Source organism: Rhopalosiphum padi, chromosome 1, assembly GCF_020882245.1.
Source record: "Rhopalosiphum padi isolate XX-2018 chromosome 1, ASM2088224v1, whole genome shotgun sequence".
Lineage (NCBI taxonomy): Eukaryota > Metazoa > Arthropoda > Insecta > Hemiptera > Aphididae > Rhopalosiphum > Rhopalosiphum padi.
In genome coordinates, this window is record NC_083597.1 from 8,349,282 (window position 1) to 8,370,373 (window position 21,092).

The window sequence follows — 21,092 nt, forward strand, 5'->3', positions numbered from 1 at the left end:
TACTTACTTTTTCTATTTTATATAATAATATAACGATATTTTAATCTGCTATCTTGATTAGATTATAGTAAATAAAACAGTAAAGAAAAATTATTAGAAATAAATATAACAGCAAAACATTAAATATACATTATATATTTTTGATAACTCCAATTTTTTTGCCTATTCGAGTTATCGAGGTTTTTCGTAAGTCGAATTTCCGATAACTCAAATTTTTTTTTCACCCCCTACCGATTCGAGTTATTGAGGTTCCACTGTAATTGTTATTTAATATAAAAAAATATCACGTGCTGAAAATTATAACCATTGTCGTTATAATTAAATCTAATTAGACATGCATATTATTTATTTACGATTTTGTTGTACAACTTTTTAATATACTTTTGTCAAGTTTGGGCATTAACGAGTTAAAAATTTAAAGTTAATTGTTACTTTTAACAATGTTAGAATAGAATTTATATTTTTTTAGATGAAACTAGCTTAACGAGTTAATTATTTTTAAATTTTATTTCATATAGGTACATATTAACACTATTCAATTTTATTAAAACTTCATTGACACATTTATAGTAAGCAATTTTCGCATATTCCGGTGCCGCTCCTATCAAAGGTTAGAACATAAAAACGACTGAAACAAAGAAAAAAAACTCAGATTTCGGGTTTATAAGTCGGAAACACTTTACAAAATTTGTGAAAATCATGAAAATTATGAACTGTTTTACTGCTAGAAATTTATAACGTTTTATTTTTTTATTTGATGATTTAATAAAATTAGGTTCTTTATACATTTTTTCAACCTAAACTAAAAAAACATATCTACTGGAAAGTCAAATTAATTTATTATGATTGTTTGAAGTTTAAATTTTAATGATATAAATAATGTTTAGTTATTTCTTCTAAAACGATTTTTTTGTAATTCAATAACGAATAACCATAGTTTATATAGCTACTTGAAATTTGTACCAAAAGTTTATTTTATGTTTATGATGATATTTAAATATTTTGACACTTTTTGAGTTATTTTTAGGCATAAGAAATTTTCGATTTTCTATTAATGCCAATAAAAAATAAGTCAGTGGTCAAAAGTCTTGATAATTAGATACAAGATTCCACAGAAATTGTGCTTAAATTTGTGTAAAATTATTATTATTTTATAATTATTTATTTTTCATGCATTTGAACTTATATATTTTTTTAAAATGTGTCAAAATCAAAAAAAATTAGAATCTAAAGTATTTTATTATAAAAAACTCATAAATATTATTATTTATTAATATAAACATAACATATTTAATTTACTTTATCAGAGCTCAGGTGTTTATTATGACTAAGAATATTTTTTTAGTGGAATTAACATTATACCATAATATGATTAAAATCTCATTTATGAAGTATACATTTTGAATCTACAGTCTACACTGCTTACTTTTTTTTGCATAATTTACATTTTTAAACATATCGTTGGATACAGTGATTATTTTTACATTTAATATAGCATATTTCTAATTTTTTAATTGGAAATCATTAAAAATGTTCTATTTTATTATTATTATTTTATACATTATACATTTATGAGAACGATATTATTATCTATTAATCGTTTACGATTATGATCATGCGGACAATTCATTAAACAACATATAAAATCATTTTTGCGAATTTATTATACTCAAATACTCAATCGTAGGTATTTGCAGTCTAGCGTGTTTTATCTACGAGTATATTGGTACGACGAGTAAACGCTTTTTAGGTAAAGTTTTAGCAGCACATTATTCACATTTTAATGTACGTATTGTATGTGTTTCATGTATTATTATACGGAATTTTAATTTTCATTGTTTAAAAATCAACATCCTAGCATTAGTCATTATTCGACATGCCTTCGATAATAATTTATTAATGATTTGTGTGAAATATCAGTATGCATTATTTGGTTAGCCGTCTAATGAATAACAACGTTCCATATCTCAAAATCAATAAAACATAAACGAATAACGATCTAAAGAAATTGATAAAATACATTGCATTAGTCTAATAATCTGTAAACTTATAATAATTATTATGCTCTGCCGATCAAACACATACAATATAAGAAGACCGGTCGTATATATTTCGTGTTTTATATTTTGTATGTACATACATGAATAATGGTTATGTTGGAATGCGATGGCCGATAATTGATTATATAGCAGACAGTATTGTGGCGAGTGGCGTCGACTCACACTCTAAAAGCTATTATACACTACAAATATTTGAACCCAACAATACGAATAAGGCGACAGTCGATTTGGGTGGATTATATATCCGTACATGAAACGTATGGACGAAAGACCGTTTTTGTTCACTTCTATTGTTGATTACTAATACACGATATTCTTTTTTGTGTATAGGAACGGCTGCACCGCCTGTACGAAAAAGTAATATTATTGTCATGAGACCTAGCAGGGGTGAAGTATATTATGTTATACAAAAACTAACATTTATTTTATTTTTTTTTTTCGTTTGGAATTATTTTGTGGAATACTAATGTAAAAGCAGTTTGAGAAACCCGACTGAGTCGGAGGTAAAAATGTTCAGTTTACAAAAACCGGATTTCTCCCTACATATGGCCACATGTGTAATATTACGGAGAGAATTTCATTTATTTTTAAAACCAAAAATCGATTCAACTTTAAAACGTATAAATGTTCATAATGTTCAAATCTCAATCGATCCGATTAATGATTTTATTACTTATTAAACGAAGAAATTAATCGAAAAATAGATGTAAAAAAACATATTTTAATAACTATTTATTAATTTTGAAAATAGCCAATTTTGGGGTTGAGTATTGATTTTGCAATGATGAGTGTTTTTTTCTGTTTGTCATCACCTTTATCTTAAGAAGAAGTTTCACATGGACGCGTATCATACGCGACGTATCGTACGCGCGCGTTTTTAGTTTATATTGATTGAGTATTTGAGTTCATACGCGCCATCGTCGGAGTGGTGTGTATGTATTTAACCAAAAACGCGCGCGTATTACCCGCACAGCACAATTAATCCCGCCGGTAGTCCTACCAGCCTCCTAATCGGGATAACCCATTTTAGTAATTCATTTTCATGTCTTTGGAGTTCTAAAAAGAATTAACTCAATTTATTAATCAAATGTAATACCGACTGACAAATACAATGGGAATACCCGAATGTATTTAACTAGGAAGACCTTGGGAATATCATAATTTTATACAATTTTATTGTAGGCAATTAGCAGTTATAGTAACTATAGTTGTTATAACTCTTCTTTTTGTATACATACGTACAGCATTGACTAGAAGCCAGGGCAGAAGGGGTAGCTGTCCAGGGTCCCGTGATTTTGGTGGCCCCGCGCTACACGGTTTTAAAATCGTTTTGTCAACTATTTATTTAATTTGTACAATAAATAAACACTTATATCATAATATTAGTATCTAATATCTAGATATCTACACATTAATGATTATTTGGGTAAAATAATGTAGGTAGGTCAACAACAAGTTGTAAAAAAAGCTATAAAATTAATATACCCAGGGGCCTCACAAAAAAAAATCTGCCTTAGGCCTCATAATAATTTCTCTCGACACTGCGTAGGTAAGTTTTCGGAATATGGCAATATCTTATATATTTTATATTTTTATATAATATTATATTATAATACATTAATAGGGATGACGAATAGAATGTTACGACTGGAAGTCTGGAGGCGAAGACATAAAAAAAAAAAATGAATTGAACGCTCGTTCGTCTATAAATAACAAATATATTTATATTTTAATCCGTAGTCTGTACTGACTACTGCTATCTAGCGTATGTCGAACAATGCAAACATTGCAAACACATATTATTACTCTATGAAAGTATGAAACACATTACAAATTTACAAACAGCCGACCAAATGCGAACTAATAATTATTTACTAATGGGTAAACCCAAAATTGTTATCTTCGTCGGCGACGACGACGACCACAAATAACTAAAATATATTATTATTATATAATTCAATATCTATGGTTAACCGTCCAATGACCGGCGTTACCCATTATATACGTGTATTCTGTGCAGTGTGCTTAATAAATTATCTTGATTTGTGAGTATGTTGGTTACTGACTACTTACTGTTTTTTGATTTTTTTTTTCACATGGTTTAAGCGTTCTACTTGTACAGCGTACAATCGTCAGCCCGAAGATAATATAATTTACGATATAATTAGAAGACCTGAAGACGACTGATATACAGCTGCAGTTATTATGGCCGACAATAATAAACGGTGAGTTATTTAGTAGCCTACACACTAAAATCGTGCATCATTAATTTACTGTCTTCGCGGCATGCGGTACCTAATGTTCGCAGATGAAAAGGTTTATTGTGATAAATTCGTTATAAATAAATTTTAATAAATTTTTGTTTTACTATGACAACGGCAAAACGACTGATGAAAACAGTATACTGAACTTTTAAACGTTAATGCGTTATTGTCTTACCTACTTAAGTCATCTTTTTGTTTTTGATTTATTTCATTGATTCATTCTAGTAACTCTTTCATGGAGACATCTACATCGAAAAGACTATGATTTTTTTTATCTCTATTCTTATACAATTCAATAAACTTAGTTTATGTTTTTTAACAATTTTATTTTTTAATTTAGTTGAATAGATATATTTTTATATAAACAAAAAATTGTGTAACATACTAACATTATTATAATATAATAGTAAATAGAGACAGTGTATGTATTCGAATTGCAAATAATATTCAACCGATTTTGATAAAACAACGATTGATAATATTTAACTGAAGGAAAATGAAAATTATAAATATTTAGATTATAGAAGATAGTCGGATTATATATTATAAATTACGCGTATAAGCAAATCCACAGTTTTTGACCAATTGGCACTAAATTTCATATACATATTATGTTTCATTTCATATTTCATTTCTCAGTTGGATCATAAGAGTATTAGAATGGAAGCTACGGGTAATAGCAGCTATTTTATATACAAAAGACGACTAAGTTTACAAAGATAGTGTAAGCTAGGGCTTGTGAATAAATATTTGGCAGATTTTGATGATTCAAAGAAGGAATGGATAATCGACTTAACCAATTGTTTTTGGGTGGCTTATACCCATTATATTAATATAAGTTGAAATCATAACCGCATATTCGATTATTTTATTTTTGTTTGTAATTGGATACAACATACAACTGATACAAGTACCTACCTAACTAGTAAGAAAAAAAGTTATTTTAATTAAATATTAAATTGTAATTCATAAACACAGTTTAAAAAATGTATCTAAAATATCTGTAATTAGTATCTAATCATATATTTATCTAAACATCTATACTATTTACCTACTTACATCTCTTAGTAAAAATTACTACTAGTATTTAGTAGTTCACTATACTTACTAATAGTAATTAACTACTATCTCTAATAGTATTCTTTTAATAAACTATTTAATCATTAACAATAATTTTGAGTACCTATACTAAGTACTCAATTTTTAGTAGCAAACTACGTATTGGCCACTAGTACTTAGTAGTATACTAATTATTACTATTTACTAATAGTTAACTATTAATTATTATAAATAATAGTCATTTTACAGTAGTTTTAAAAATGAACTAATTTTTAATAGTATAGTGCACATCAAAGCCTCAATAGCTATAGTACAATTAGTTATACCTATTTAAAATTAAAATTATATATATATTCTAACAATGAAATGTTAACCATTGATATATTTGTAAAAAATAAGGTGAACAAATTTGCATTTGCATATGATGCTTGAAGATAACATTTACATACAAATTGTATAGAATGTAGATAAATAAACTATAAATGTTTATATTATATATTGTGTACACTTTAGTATTAGTATATATACAAAATTATATACCTAGGTACATTATATATTATGTATATTATTGTATACATATAATATACTATAATATAAGCTGCAATATACATTATAATTATAAAATATTTATTGTTGAATAAACTAAAACCTTAAAAAGAATTTAAAAAATATAAAATATAATATCATTTAATCCCGTTTGAATAAATGAACAATTGGTATGATGTAAATTGTGTCATTATGTAATATCCTAAAATATTTAGATTTTAGTTCTTCAGGAAAAAAATCATACAATAATATTGCTTAGTTTTGTAGTTACGATAGCAATCTTTATAACAAGTGAAATATTGATATTTTGTACTTGAATAAGTTGATTACCCATCTTAAAGGACCATGAAACAAAAAAAAAATAATTTTTTTTTTTATACCATTATATAATATTAGAAATGAAAACTAAATTGTTCGTCTTTTCAAAAAAATTATCCGATCACTCCTTCTGTGTTAATTAGCGATCGTACGTATACGCGTGACGTCACTGGTGCGCACGGATTTGTGCCGCCGTATTATTTTACGTAGTAGATATTTATATGATGCATTAAAATATACAAAATATTAGACTGAATTAATTTCTGTAACGATATAATATCATTATCATTTATTATTATTGACATTAAAAGTTATTTATATCGTATTAGATAATTCCATTTTAATAACATGAATAACAAACTAGGATCTAGAGGATATTATTAATTGTCATTTGTCATTCTTCAGCCGTCATTCGCAGTTGCTTTTAGTTGCTATTAAATTATAATTAGAGGCTAGAGGTAAGTTATTTAAATTAATTATTTTTAGTATAACATAACTTAACTATAATAAATAAAATAGTTTTGAATGCTCATTTATGATTTAAAATACTATAGCATTTAAATAAATATAATTAATAACTACATAAACCATCGATTAAAAAATAAAAGTACCTATTATAATATAATACAAATTTAGTATTAGATATTTATTCATTATTTTAAATAACTAAATATACTATAGTACCTATTAGTATATTATATGTGATTATAGACGTACTTACATAATCATAATGTAGGTTTTTATGAATAATAAAAAATAATAAAGTATAAAATGAATACTGAGTTACACTAATCTTATTCAAACTTATTTATTACAATTAATTTAGAGTTCAAATTTATTCAAGTTTCTTATTTGCTGTAGTTTTCTTTGAAACCTACGTATATTCCATTATTTTCAGGGTACTTATTTCGAATAGCTTGTACAACACATGCTGGAATACATACACGATTTCCTATAAAATTAAGTATTAACGATTAGGTATTCAGTTATGGATATCAACACGGGAAAAATCATAGATTTTAAATTAGTTCAAAAGGGCCAATTTAAAGGGGATTTAGAAAGGCAAGCCTGTGAACAATTACTAATGGATTTAACTAATAGTAGTAATTGTAAAATCGAGTTGTTTTTAACAGATAGACATAAAGGTATACGTGCATTTATCCGTACACAGCATCCAAATATTAAACATGAATTCGATATTTGGCATTTAAGTAAGAGTTTAATGAAAAGATTAAAACCTCTCGAAAAGAAATACCCTGATGCTTTTTTATGGAAATCGTCAATTAACAATCATCTTTGGTGGTCAGCACAGACATGTGAAGGAGATGAAGAAAAACTCATTGATAAATTTACATCTATATTAAAACACATATCAAATGAGCATGAGTGGGAAGATAATGGTGTAAAAAAGAGATGCGAGCATGAAAAATTAAATGAAAATGAAATACGAAATAAACTGTGGATAGACCCAGAAAGCGAATCATATTACGCTTTGAAAAAAATTATCATGGCAAAAGACTTTTTAAAGGATTTGACACATGCTACTCATTTTGTACATATTGGTAGATTAGAGTCGTATCACAATTTACGAAAATTTAATCTAAGACGGGTGTCCAATGATACATAATAATATGTGAATATGTCCCTTAATTCGCGCATGCAATAATAAATAAAAAAAAAATTGCGGCGGAAGGTGACAGCAGTATCATAATATATGATAACAACGCAAAACGCAGCCATTTTGTACGGTCGGGTAAAAATTAAGATAGTAGAACGCGGACACTTTGTACTATTATATACATTAAGTATGCATAAAATATAAACAAGTCATAATAGCATCTTTTTGAAACGAAACTCTCCTTGGAATTCTTATAAGAAACAAAAATCCAATGCTGGTGTCAATAATAAATTATTAAATTTAAGTAACTATCATCAAAAAAAGAAAATAATAAGTCTTGAACTTTTAAATTCCCTACCTGAATTGACTATATTGTATTCGAGTATACGACATAATATGTAGTTTTTAACTATTTTTTCAATATTATTGTTTATTTATACTGTACACGTTTTTAATTTACTTTTTAACATACATTTTGATAATATATAGTAAAAAAATAAAAAACTGATTATTTTAACTTGTTAATATACTATATTTTTTAACGTTTTTAAATTTGTAATATCGATGAATTTTTATTCAATTTTTACATTAATACATTATATATACTTACTACTTAAGTAGTTAGGTGTATAATTTATATTTACAATATGTACTTTTTGTATATGATAGCAATTAGCAGTACAAAGTGTCCGCATTTTAAAATGAATATTTTTACCCGATCGTACAAAGTGCCCACGTTACGCGGTTTAAACAATAGACCGTACAAAGTGAACGTTTTCCATAAACGATGGATGACAATAAAATATAAGAAACGACCGTAAAGTTATACAAGGCGGTCATACGCGCTACACGGTACCACAATAATAAAACACGACGTTAACCTCACGGTTTTTTAAAATTACGCTACGTACGCACTTCGCGATGAAACGAAAGAGACGACACTCACACGGTCACAGCCCACGAAAGAAGAACTTTTTTTTATCAGTACGTTTACAACGAAGTCTCGTTGATTATTGGTGTTAAAGAGTTGGATGTAATTCGTATTAGACGCGATTAAAAGTTAAATCTCAAACTATAACTATATAAATTACGCTAAGCTATTTTTGGTTTACAAAAAATTCTCATCTTCTGACCAGTGTCTGTTAACCACTACACCGTCATCCGCAGACCGTACTACTGTATATATTGTATAACATAACTAGGTATCTGTCTATCTATTTATTCTATAGAATCTATACTGTACATTGGAACATTTTTTTTATAACTGTTTGAAGTTCAAATTTTGTATAACATATTTTTAAACGAAAAACATAGTTATTACTTTCTGGCTAAAAATTTATAAAATTTTGAATTTAAATACCAAAGACTTGAAAAAATGTAATAAATAATTCTTCATAGGAGTTTTTTATTTTTAAAAATTAAGTAGGTTTAACAGACAACACTAAAATATATTTACTACAATTCGATTATTAAATTATCAATTTATAAACAGGTAACTTAATGTATTGCATAGATAAATATAATATATTAATAATGTAATGAGTGTATAGTAATATTTGACTGGGATAGGAAATGTTGAAAAATGATTCCACCCCACTATCATAGAAATGATTATCCATCGACATTACTCCAACGCCGTTCTTCAATGACGATAAAATAATAATAATAATACATTATTTATTCATTATTTTTTATTTCATTTTATAAACCGTACGATCGGTCGTCATAGTGTTATATTATGTTTATGGTTTAACGTATTTACTATTACTCACGATTTAATATTTACTAGGTATTTTGACGGTCATATCGAAATATTCGAAATCGAAAACGAATACTGCTACTGTTTAATCGTCTCGTTCGCTCCGTAATTTTCGTGTACTTTACAAACGCACAAATAATACGAATGAACATTCAATACGTGCATATTAATTAATTAATATTCACAAACCTGATATTTTGAAATCGAAATGGACAATTTCGAATCTACTTTTCTACGTTGGGTAAGTTAGTCGAATGTTAATAGTGTTTTTTCTCATCTTTTAGGTTCAAAATTGATAGTTTGAATTTAGACAGAATTCATATAATCTAGACTCGAAAAAATAAGTTTTCATTCTCGCTATACATATACGTAATAACATATACAATTATTTGTTTTTATTGAGCCTATAATTGATTTTTACTATTTTATGCATACCTATTATACCTACATAAGTACTTGGCATAAATACCTGCACAACCTTAACACTATTGTCATATTACAATAATGTTTTGGCTACTAAGTATAATAGTATAAAGTTTATACTATAAACTAATCAATTTATTTAATTTTCTTATCAATTTAAATTTTATTAATTGTTGTTTCTGATTTGTGTTGCTGATCTTATTTTATATAATATTAACTTAATTAATTAAAAAAAATTGTCTATACAAGACTAAGAAGTCCCCTTTTTACACTAAAAATAAACATTAGAGGCGTATATTTCCGTTACAGTTTATACACAAAATATGTATCTAAGGTAAAGAAATGCAAATTCAGTGATAACTTGATTTTGTCAAACATTGAACATGTTCCCTTTTTGCAATTAGTGATTCATATAGTGTTATTTGATAAAAATTATAATTTATAAATTATAAAAAATTATATAACTGTTATCTTTATTACATAATATTATATTTAATAATTTTCAGATATGTTTGTTTGACAAATTTAAAGACAATGAATACTCAAGGTTAGGTAATAAATTAGAAGATAAAGATAAAATAATACAACTACTGAAAGATGAAATCAAAGAATATTTCAAACCAAATACGTCTCCAGAAAATAATAAAACAGATAATACATTAATTATAAAAAAATTAAATAGAGACAAAATAGATTTAGAGATGAATTGTAATGAATTAAAACAGCAAATAATAGAACTTGATAAAAAACATAAAGAGCTTAATGGAAATGTATGTAAATTATGATTAATTATAAACTGTCTTTCAGGACTATCAATTGTGGCTTTGAAGTTGATACACGTATGGCCCAACTAATATCTTAAAGTGTTCACATAAACAAAAATCCCACATTAATTTTTGATCAACAATTTTCTAATAAGGTTATAGTTTTATATTATGCAGTAGGTATAAGTTTATTGGAATTGTGGCTAAATTTTTTTTGATTTAGATCTATTGAAACAAAATTTAAGTAATATTGCATACAGTTTTCCTTTTTTTTATAATCTGGGGAATAGTTACTGAATGCTCAACAAAAACACTATTCTAATTTATCATAAGAAAATGTAACTCAGTATTTAGATTTTATAACTTTAATGTGAAAAAATGACCACACAAATAGATAAATCTGAAACATGTATAGTTACATACATAACATATTTCTACATTACATTTTTATTAAATGCATAACAAATAACAATAATTTCTAACACAGAAAGTTCGACTTTGAAATCAATCAACTGTTAAGCCTACCCCTGGTATATTAAATAGTGGGTACTTTTCTGATATACTATTTAAATTATGACTGTTATTGTGACTACTGTGGTTTCAATTTAAAAATGGTCATGATACAAAACTATATTCTGATTATAATATTAAAAAGTCAGCTTTTTTACTTTTTGACAGTTTCTTCTTTTCGTACAGTTAGAAGATTTATTTTTGCGTAGATCAGACAGGTACTACAATAATTTAGGAGAACTTTTCATTGTCAGTAGTAAGGTATAAATTGGAGGATATAAAAATAATGTTAACTTAGATTAAAATGTATTATGCAAGCACCAAAATAATACAGGCAGAATACTTTCATGGCAATTAATTTTTGAAGAACTATATTATGCAAAAAAAAAGAGTTGAATAATCATTAATGCATTGACGGATAATCAATTATTAATTACGATTTTATTCGGTATATTTTTAAATAATAGGAATATTTTAAAGTATTCTATATTTCTATGTGTTTGAACAATAAGAACAATGAAAAAGAACTGCTGTACTATATAACGCTCTTGAGAATTTTGAATCAAAACATGATATAAACAGCCCTAAAATAAAATTAAAGATCAAAAATTAATTCGAGATTTTTGTTTTAAATTCTTTGGTGACGTACTGATTTTTTTTTTTGCGTAGATTTTCTTACCAAAATATACGATCAGACTTATTATTGATAACTAAATATATAATGTTGCATTATAATAATACTACATAAGTATTATTTAGTGTTTCTGTATAAAGTGTTGTGATTTTATAACTAATTTATTATTATTTTTGTTTTTAGTTTGAAACAAAAACTTCAGATTATAATAAACTTATTTTAATGTTTGATAATATTGAAAGTGAAAATATAATGTTAAAAAAGAACTTAAAATTATTTGAAGAGACCATACAAGCAAAAGACACAGAAATAACTGTAAGTTTAAAAATAACTTGATGCCATACTTTTAAAAACGTATTATTGTTATTAATATTTATTATTTTTTTTTAATATTATTTATTTCTATATGATAGAGTTTAGTAGGCCATAATAAAAAATATTGTTTGTATGTATTTAAAATCTGTCAAGTCATATTACAGAAAAAATACTACTCTAAAAATGTAATTGTAAAACTTACAATTAGGTACTTCTTTGTTTGTTAGTCATCTCAAATTATAAATTTCAAACACTGTATATTCAATGAAGTATAATCATAAAATATTATGTTTAAAATGTATAACTTTTTTCATTTTAGTCTCTAAAAGATCAATTATGTAATAAACCAATTACAAATAATCAAACAAATATAAGTGGTCAGGAATCCAATTCTATGCCTTCAAGTATATTATTTAATGAATTGAGTTGTCTAGAATTAGAAGAAATAACGCATGATAAAGAAAAATACAGACATAAGTACAAATCAATAAAAAAAGAATTATCAAATGTAAGTATATCAATAAATGATTTTTATGATTATTTTTTTTGTGTATAAAATTTTAACTTTAAGTTTATACATTTAATATGACAACTGCTGCCTAATTAATACAGTAATATTGTCATATCAAAAACTCTCACAATGCTTCTTAATGATCGATATATTAGAATAATATAACACGCATTAGAATACTACGACGTAGAAATAAACAAATAATGAAAGTAGGGTAGCCATCGTACCTAGACGGTATTGCACTAGGCCTAAAAACCGCATTAACTTTAACCCTCAGCGCTGGGAGACACACCCTACGATGTATTAACCTAACTCAACTGAAAGAATATAATATAAAAACTATATCTGTTATATAATTATATTGACAGTCATATTTTTTAATCATAATTTGAGATCCGGGAAACTAGACAACAGTTATAACTTATAACGATTGACCACCTGCACGTGAGCAGAGCGTCACCGGACCTCATATTGGAAATAATCATCACACGTGCCTCCTGAAATGCGTAATAGCGTGAGAACGAATGACGCACTTAGGAATAGGCCAGAAGGGACATGGGTAGTAAGTCAAGGGACACTGACTATCAGAGGACTCTGGCAGACGTGATTTACCAGAGTTAGCGCAAGCACCTTCACGTCAGTCTACATCATAATTTAGTAATTTAGACTTAGAATATTTTCAATTAAAACAATAAACGACACTCTTAGTAATATTTTGACACGACCTGTGTTTTCGACAACCAGTTGTTGGCCCACTACAAAATAATAAAATTAAATACACCTAACATATTTTCTGGACACTATAACAATATAAATTTAATTCATGTTACCAATTTGTTGATGCTCAATTAAGAGGATGGTATACCAACATGTGTTGTTTCCATCTTATAAATGTACAACTATACAAATTTTTTATGTATTATCAAACTTAAATGTAAAAATATTATCTTGATAATCTAAAATTTTTTTATTTATATTCTAATTTTAAAGTGAAATAAATACTCTATTTTAATAGAAAATATACCAGTTCTGCACACCTTTCCCTTTCCACTGGAAAATAGCATGCAGAGATATTGTCTAGTTGCTTTTTTCATAAGACAAAAACGTTTTACCGCCTAGCGTATTAACTTTTGAAATAAAACATAATTTAGCTAAAAGCACGACTCTGATGAGTACAAAATTGCCATGTTGCATGTTTCTAACACCCGAAAAAGAAAAATATATGCATCCAACAAGAATAAATAAAACTAAAATAACAATATCTGTTATTTATTAATATTTTAATTTATATCAGCTACCATACTGATGAAAGAACAAGTATTACTAAAATGGTCTAAAAATTAATTATCTGATAACTACTGTAATAATATCACATAATTGTATTTATTCTTTCTTTTAATGTTTTTCTAGACTGAAATACATGTTGAAGAATTGAATGAGAAATTGAATGAATTAGAAACGCAAAAAAAATACTTAAAGATGGAATTAGATGTTTGTAATCTACAGCATGAGAACAGTGTACAAAAACTAAAAGTAGCACGTATAAGATTACAGGAATTTGAAGGACAGAATAATAATTTACAAGAAGAGGTGGAAATCTTGAACTTTTGTACACTTGAACAATTACATAAGATCAATATATTAACGAGTGAAAAAAATAATTTTGTAAATGAAACAAATATGCTCAAAGAACAATTTAGCCATAAGCAATCTGAAATGAATGAACAAATTAAACTAAAAAATGACTTAATTAAAGATATCTACCAGAAAATAAATAATTTAAAAAATATGAAAGTTGAATTGGAATCACTACTAAAGAAAGAAAAAAAAATTATTTGAATTATTCATTTAACCATATTAACATCTTGAAAATTTAATATTAGAATTAACATCACACATATAATAAATTTTTTTTGCTCGTAAATAAACTAAATAATTTGTTTGGTATACTATTGGCTCGCCTTTTTTTTGACAGTTTAGATTCATAATCTTGTTGAATTTTTGCCTCTAAATCTTTACAACATTGTTTCTAAAAAAATAAAAATAAAATAATGTATTTAATATTTATATTTAACTACGATGAATTTTATTTTAACATTACCATTTGTTCTCGCTTTCTTTCAAACTTCTTTTCATATTCTGAGGTTACATACTCTTGAGTTTTTTGTTGCACTTTTGTCATTTTGTAATTACATTCTGATTTTAATGTTGTAATTCCAGCTTCTAATTCTTTAATGGTTGCTTGTTGACTGAAATGAATTAAATATTTTTATTCGTTTTATAGTAAAATTAATTAACTGAAATACATACGTTTTCGATAAAGCAAGTAATTCAGTATAAGCTTCATTAGATTCACAGTTTTCAACTTGAGTTAGCTGAATACCATTTTGTTCAATATTTGAATCCGCAGAAGTTATAACTTTGATTAAAGAATCATGATGATTATCTACTATGGGGTTGTTTTTAATAAAACTATATTTATGTTTTATTAGTTATTTTTTTTTATTATTAAACAAAACTATCTGCGGCATCTGAGGCCATTGGACGTAACAATACATTTTACAATATTCATAATTTACATAATATTAATAATAAGAGAAAAAGGAAAAACATATAATAATATTATTAGAATAACCGGGCATATTATATTATACATTGTTATATACAATTACAATTACAACAACCGGAAAAAAATCCGGACAATAATGATAAAAATATTAAAAACGTACTGAAGCGTTTAACACCGAGTATGTTGCCAAGAAGTGGTGGCACACTCGGACGCACGTTGATATAAAAACGGCCTGGTGGTGTACGACATTTACGCGTCGCAACTCGAGCGGAGGCTGACAAACGGCCGGACGCAATCGAGGACGCATAAAAATAATACGGCGACCGATAAAGAAGCCGATCCAAATCGCAAAAGGTATTTTGCGATCGTACAAAAAGACAATGTCGGTGTAGGACGAAGGAGACATCTCACCATATATACAGGGTGATTTTTTTATCGTGAACCAGTAAATATCTCGGTAAATATTAGGAATTTTAAAATAATTTTTTTTTTAAACTTTCTAGGTTTTACTATTTTACACTGTGTTACAAGTTTGATAATTTTAACTTCTTCCCTTATTTGATAAAAAACTATCAACTTTCGATTTTCAAATGGCAATACATATTTTCGATAACGAAAATTTATAAACATACTGAAAAAAATAATTTTAACGTTTATAGAATTTAATTTCAGTAATCCGTTCGCGACTTATTACCGTTTAAATATTCGTTCAATTTACTGCTACCGGGTAGTTTATCAAACCCAACAGTAAAGACCAGAAGTAAAAACGAAATGATATCTTAATTTAACAATACCCATAACGATCATAATCGATAATAAATCTTAGGTAGCAAGATAGATAAACAATACTGTTAGAAAAAAAAAATGTCCTATCAACACTCCCACCAGAAAACCGTGGTGTCAGTGAGCGACTAGCCTGCCGCATCGAGGTTGAATCAGTTATAAAGTATAAAAATAACATATTACAATTTACTATCATGGTTACATAGTACATCACTGGTTACTGATTCTTGGTATAGGACTTATCACGTATTATTTTAACAAAAAAATGATAATAAATGGCGGTTAACTGTTAATGTTAATTTTCCATTATCAAATATCGAATATTAATTATTAATTAATATTCTTTGAACGTTTAACCACAGAATACGTTTTAAGTAAATACTATGTAAATGTGTATTATTTTAAATATAAATTTAAGGTTTAAACCAATTATTTCAATGCATATGTATTTTGTGATAGTGTTTTAATGTTGTATTTTGGTTAAACAATTTTAATTTAATTAAAAGTATACTTGATATGATATGATCACATTAATAGTTAATTGTATATTTAAATAATTAGGTCAAGTTATTGGTACATAACATAAGTAGGGCTATGGAGTTTTTATTAACCTAAATTGGCAAATTAAAATTTTTTTTTTACATCTGAGTGTCATTTTCATGCAATATATTAAAATATTTTTATATCTTAAAATATTAATTAAAAATTAACATCATTTCAAAAATAAGTGTAAAAATCAATATTTTTTAAAACAGTCATAGCCCTAAAAATATGTTATACTCTATGTATAGAGTAGATAATGTAAAGTATGTTCAATGTTCATTTAATTTGTATTAATTTATCTAGGGTAGTGGACATGTTAAGTGTTAATATTTTTTATTAGGTATGACCTTACCCAAATCCTGCAAAAATTTGCACTACGGAAATTTGTTCATGTTCTAGTAAAATTATTAATAACTAATGTGTTTATTGCCTTTGATAATTTAGTATTGAATTAATGTCCATTATTTGGTATAAGTTCAATAAACTTGAATAAAAACTACCTATCAATTATTTATGACTTATTTCAACGTCTTGAACATATTAATCCTACTGGTTAGTGGCTACTAAAAAACTAAATACTAATTAATAAATGTAAAAAAGTTAATGAAAATTTTAAAAAGAGTGAACATTTATAAAGTTGTTTTATTATATGAAACAAAGAAAATAAGTAACATACTTACATATTATAATGTTTTGTACTACTATAGCATAGAAAAGTACTATAGTACCAATACCAGAGATACCACTAACAATATTAACTAAATTAATTTGTATACCATGGAACAATATTATATCTTAGTTCATGTTTCAAAATTAAACCTATGAAGTATGAAGTTAATATTATCACAGAACTATGTAACCATGGTTGAAATACATACATCTTAGAATATAGTGAATATACCTTATAATTTATAAAAGCTTCCAATATTGGTAAGGAAAGTAAGGATTAGTTAAGTTCAAAATTTAATTAAAACAAACAAACACATACACAATACTTGTAAGTAGTCAATTAAAGTTTATTAATAATTTATTTTAATAGATGTTCAAACTGATGACCATCTACTTCCAAACAAATTGCCAGTCTTTTAAGTAATTCATTTGTAGTAGTTTTCATTAAAACATAATTTGAGATATTAGAACAAGCATCTTTAATTTTTTGTTTAAGATCATTTACATTAGCAGGCATTTCTTTGTAAACTACACTTTGAAGATAACCCCAAAGAAAATAATATGGCGAAGTCAGATCGGGACTACGAGGTGGCCAACATATTTTTGGACTGTACGTTCCCATCCAATTTGTACCAAAAGTGCAATTTAAATACTCTATGACAATATTTTTATTATGAGCTGGAGCACCGTCCTGCTGCCAAACTAAAGTTTTGCGTCTTGATAAAGATATGTCCTCCAAATACATACAAATACATATGTATTTATTTAATATAATTTATATTTCTATATTGATTGATGAGTTATAATTAGTAAATTACAAAATAAATATTTTTTAAAAAACAATATGGTGTATCTTAATTACTATAGTAAATGATTATATTAAACAGATAACATTTTTTCATTTTAAAACAAAGTAAATCAACAATTTCTATGTATTTAGAAAAATAATTCATAAATGTGCAGATATAAATGTATATGGTTGCCATATGTACTTGGATTCAGGGTATAGAGCTAAGACTAAAGTAGTTAAAGGTCTATTCACACATTTCTTCTTTTTTTTTAATTATACATTTTTACAATGCCCCTTCCATTAAAGGTTTTCTTTTCATTAAACATAAAAATAATTACAAATCAATCTATGTATACTAAAAAAAAAATAGAATAGGTAAATTATTTTGATTACACAAATTAAGTGACATGACAAATAACCTACATCAGACTGATATTACAATGGTTTGTGCATCGAGAAAATGAGTCCTGTGTTGTTAATCTGATACAAGGTTATAGGCCTAGAGCTCGTTGTACATCGTGCCTACCCAATTTTCCATTTATAATTATAAGTTATACTAGTATATATTTTTCGTATAATGTATGATTTGCATTTTATATTAAAACTATCTTGTATGTGAATAGACCAAATAATGGACATTAATTCAATACTAAATTATCAAAGGCAATAAACACATTAGTTATTAATAATTTTACTAGAACATGAACAAATTTCCGTAGTGCAAATTTTTGCAGGATTTGGGTAAGGTCATACCTAATAAAAAATATTAACACTTAACATGTCCACTACCCTAGATAAATTAATACAAATTAAATGAACATTGAACATACTTTACATTATCTACTCTATACATAGAGTACAACATATTTTTAGGGCTATGGATGTTTTAAAAAATTATTGATTTTTACACTTATTTTTGAAATGATGTTAATTTTTAATTAATATTTTATGATATAAAAATCTTTTAATATATTGCATAAAAATGACACTCAGATATAAAAAAAAATTTTAATTTGCCAATTTAGGTTAATAAAAACTCCATAGCCCTACTTGGGCATCGCCCGTTATAAATATGCATGGGACAAAACTGCACACAGATTTTAAAATACTGGATATCCCATTGCCGCACATTTATATTTTGGACGATTATCGTCACTTATCGACAATTATCTATAACGACATTATTAAACTTTATCTGTAAAAGATTGTATTCACAGTGTACAAATTGGTTTACATTTTAAACCAATATAGGTATCTACAATAACATTTATGTTTAAATTATTACATTTGTGTTACTATTATTACTAATACTACTACAAATTATGACTAAAAATTATTTTTAACTATTTAATTCTATGTAAAATTTTTATATTTAATAAATTTATGTGGTATCGTACCATTTGTTGTATGCGGAATTAGGCTATACCTTTTTATAAATCTGTGCGGTATTGGGTCATGTTTGTGCGGTAATGGAAAGCGCCGCCCTACTTATGTTATGTACCAATAACTTAACCTAATTATTTAAACATACAATTAACTATTAATGTGATCATCAACAATTTTTTACAAATTTAGAAGTAGTTGGTCTTGATGCTGCACTGTTATTTTTTTTATCAGAATGCAACTAAAAAAAAAAAAACATTAAATTATTTATAGAATTGATTCTATACAAAAAAAATTGTATACATACTTATTAAGTTATCAGGTGAGATGTACAGTTAAACTTCCGTTAATGGTCACCTCTATAGGACAGCTACCTCTAAATAGCGGTCATTATTTATGGTCCCTTTGGTGACCGTTAATTAGAAGTTTCACTGTATTATGCTGTGGCTAACCAAAACAGCAATTTGTATTTGTTCATCCAATATTGTTATAGATATTTAAATTAAAAGTTAGTACTATTAAATGCAATTGGAATTTGAAATAAAATAAAATAAATTTCCTAAAAAATGAACAAAAATTATAATTAACATCAAATTATTTATTTTATAAAAAAATTCATACTTACATAATAGATTGTTTAGTTTGTTAAAAGATTAAAATATAATATAGATATATGTATATTTTATTCTTTTATTCCAATTTTATTTTATTTATTAATTTATAGTCATCAGATAGGTACCAGTAGAAAGCAATATGAATTTGCATTAATTGCTGGTCAAATTGAGCTAGTCATATATTTCACTGTTATTTTTGATTAATTACACCAATTCTACGAATTGCCACTGAAATAAAATTAAGATATTTGAACCATGGTTATTATTTGCCAATAATATTATGCATAAATCATTTAATAAAAAAAAAAATTCTAATTTATTAATTTTAGATTGAACTTACCAATAAATTATACAAAAAAAGTTGTCGGAAAAGTATGAAAACTAATTGTCATACACATAATACTATTGCTGATTGGATTGAAGTATACTTTTAATTAAATTCAAATTGTTTAACCAAAATACAACATTAAAACACTATCACAAAATACATATGCATTGAAATAATTGGTTTAAACCTTAAATTTATATTTAAAATAATACACATTTACATAGTATTTATTTAAAACATATTCTGTGGTTAAACGTTCAAAGAATATTAATTAATTAATAATTAATATTCGATATTTGATAATGGAAAATTAACATTAACAGTTAACCTATAAACACATGTTTTCAGAAACAGTTAACCGCCATTTATTATCATTTTTTTGTTAAAATAATACGTGATAAGTCCTATACCAAGAATCAGTAACCAGTGATGTACTATGTAACCATGATAGTAAATTGTAATATGTTATTTTTATACTTTATAACTGATTCAACCTCGATGCGGCAGGCTAGTCGCTCACTGACACCAAGGTTTTCTGGTGGGAGTGTTGATAGGACATTTTTTTTTTCTAACAGTATTGTTTATCTATCTTGCTACCTAAGATTTATTATCGATTATGATCGTTATGGGTA

General features: G+C 26.1%; 2 protein-coding genes and 2 long non-coding RNA genes across 4 annotated transcripts; 3 read left to right on the forward strand and 1 right to left on the reverse strand.

Moving 5' to 3' along the window:
- The first annotated feature begins 7,235 nt into the window (after nucleotides 1-7,235).
- On the forward strand, nucleotides 7,236-7,874 carry LOC132918373 (uncharacterized). Its single transcript, XM_060979607.1, has one exon. It carries the CDS (start codon nucleotides 7,236-7,238, stop codon nucleotides 7,872-7,874), a length of 639 nt encoding a protein of 212 aa, XP_060835590.1.
- A 1,958-nt stretch (nucleotides 7,875-9,832) lies between these two features.
- On the forward strand, nucleotides 9,833-14,737 carry LOC132918723 (paramyosin-like). Its single transcript, XM_060980180.1, has 5 exons — nucleotides 9,833-9,865; nucleotides 10,554-10,817; nucleotides 12,139-12,270; nucleotides 12,590-12,778; nucleotides 14,192-14,737. The coding sequence occupies exons 1-5, from the start codon at nucleotides 9,833-9,835 to the stop codon at nucleotides 14,618-14,620; spliced, it is 1,047 nt and encodes a 348-aa protein (XP_060836163.1). The 3' UTR covers nucleotides 14,621-14,737.
- A 2,564-nt stretch (nucleotides 14,738-17,301) lies between these two features.
- LOC132917978 (uncharacterized) lies at nucleotides 17,302-17,983 on the forward strand. The gene is made up of 2 exons (XR_009660360.1): nucleotides 17,302-17,673; nucleotides 17,842-17,983. It is a non-coding gene; the product is annotated as an uncharacterized LOC132917978 (long non-coding RNA).
- A 1,880-nt stretch (nucleotides 17,984-19,863) lies between these two features.
- Nucleotides 19,864-20,749, reverse strand: LOC132917979 (uncharacterized). Its single transcript, XR_009660361.1, has 3 exons — nucleotides 20,473-20,749; nucleotides 20,144-20,360; nucleotides 19,864-20,077 (listed from the first exon to the last, which is right to left on the reverse strand). It is a non-coding gene; the product is annotated as an uncharacterized LOC132917979 (long non-coding RNA).
- Between the last annotated feature and the right edge of the window lie 343 nt (nucleotides 20,750-21,092).

Excerpts from the sequence above, each read along its gene's own strand:
- LOC132918723 (XM_060980180.1), top strand. The coding sequence starts at position 9,833 with ATGGACAATTTCGAATCTACTTTTCTACGTTGG. Across the intron at positions 12,271-12,589 it reads CAAAAGACACAGAAATAACT|TCTCTAAAAGATCAATTATG; the intron begins GTAAGTTTAAAA and ends TTTTCATTTTAG. Across the intron at positions 12,779-14,191 it reads TAAAAAAAGAATTATCAAAT|ACTGAAATACATGTTGAAGA; the intron begins GTAAGTATATCA and ends ATGTTTTTCTAG.
- LOC132918373 (XM_060979607.1), top strand. The coding sequence starts at position 7,236 with ATGGATATCAACACGGGAAAAATCATAGATTTTAAATTAGTTCAAAAG.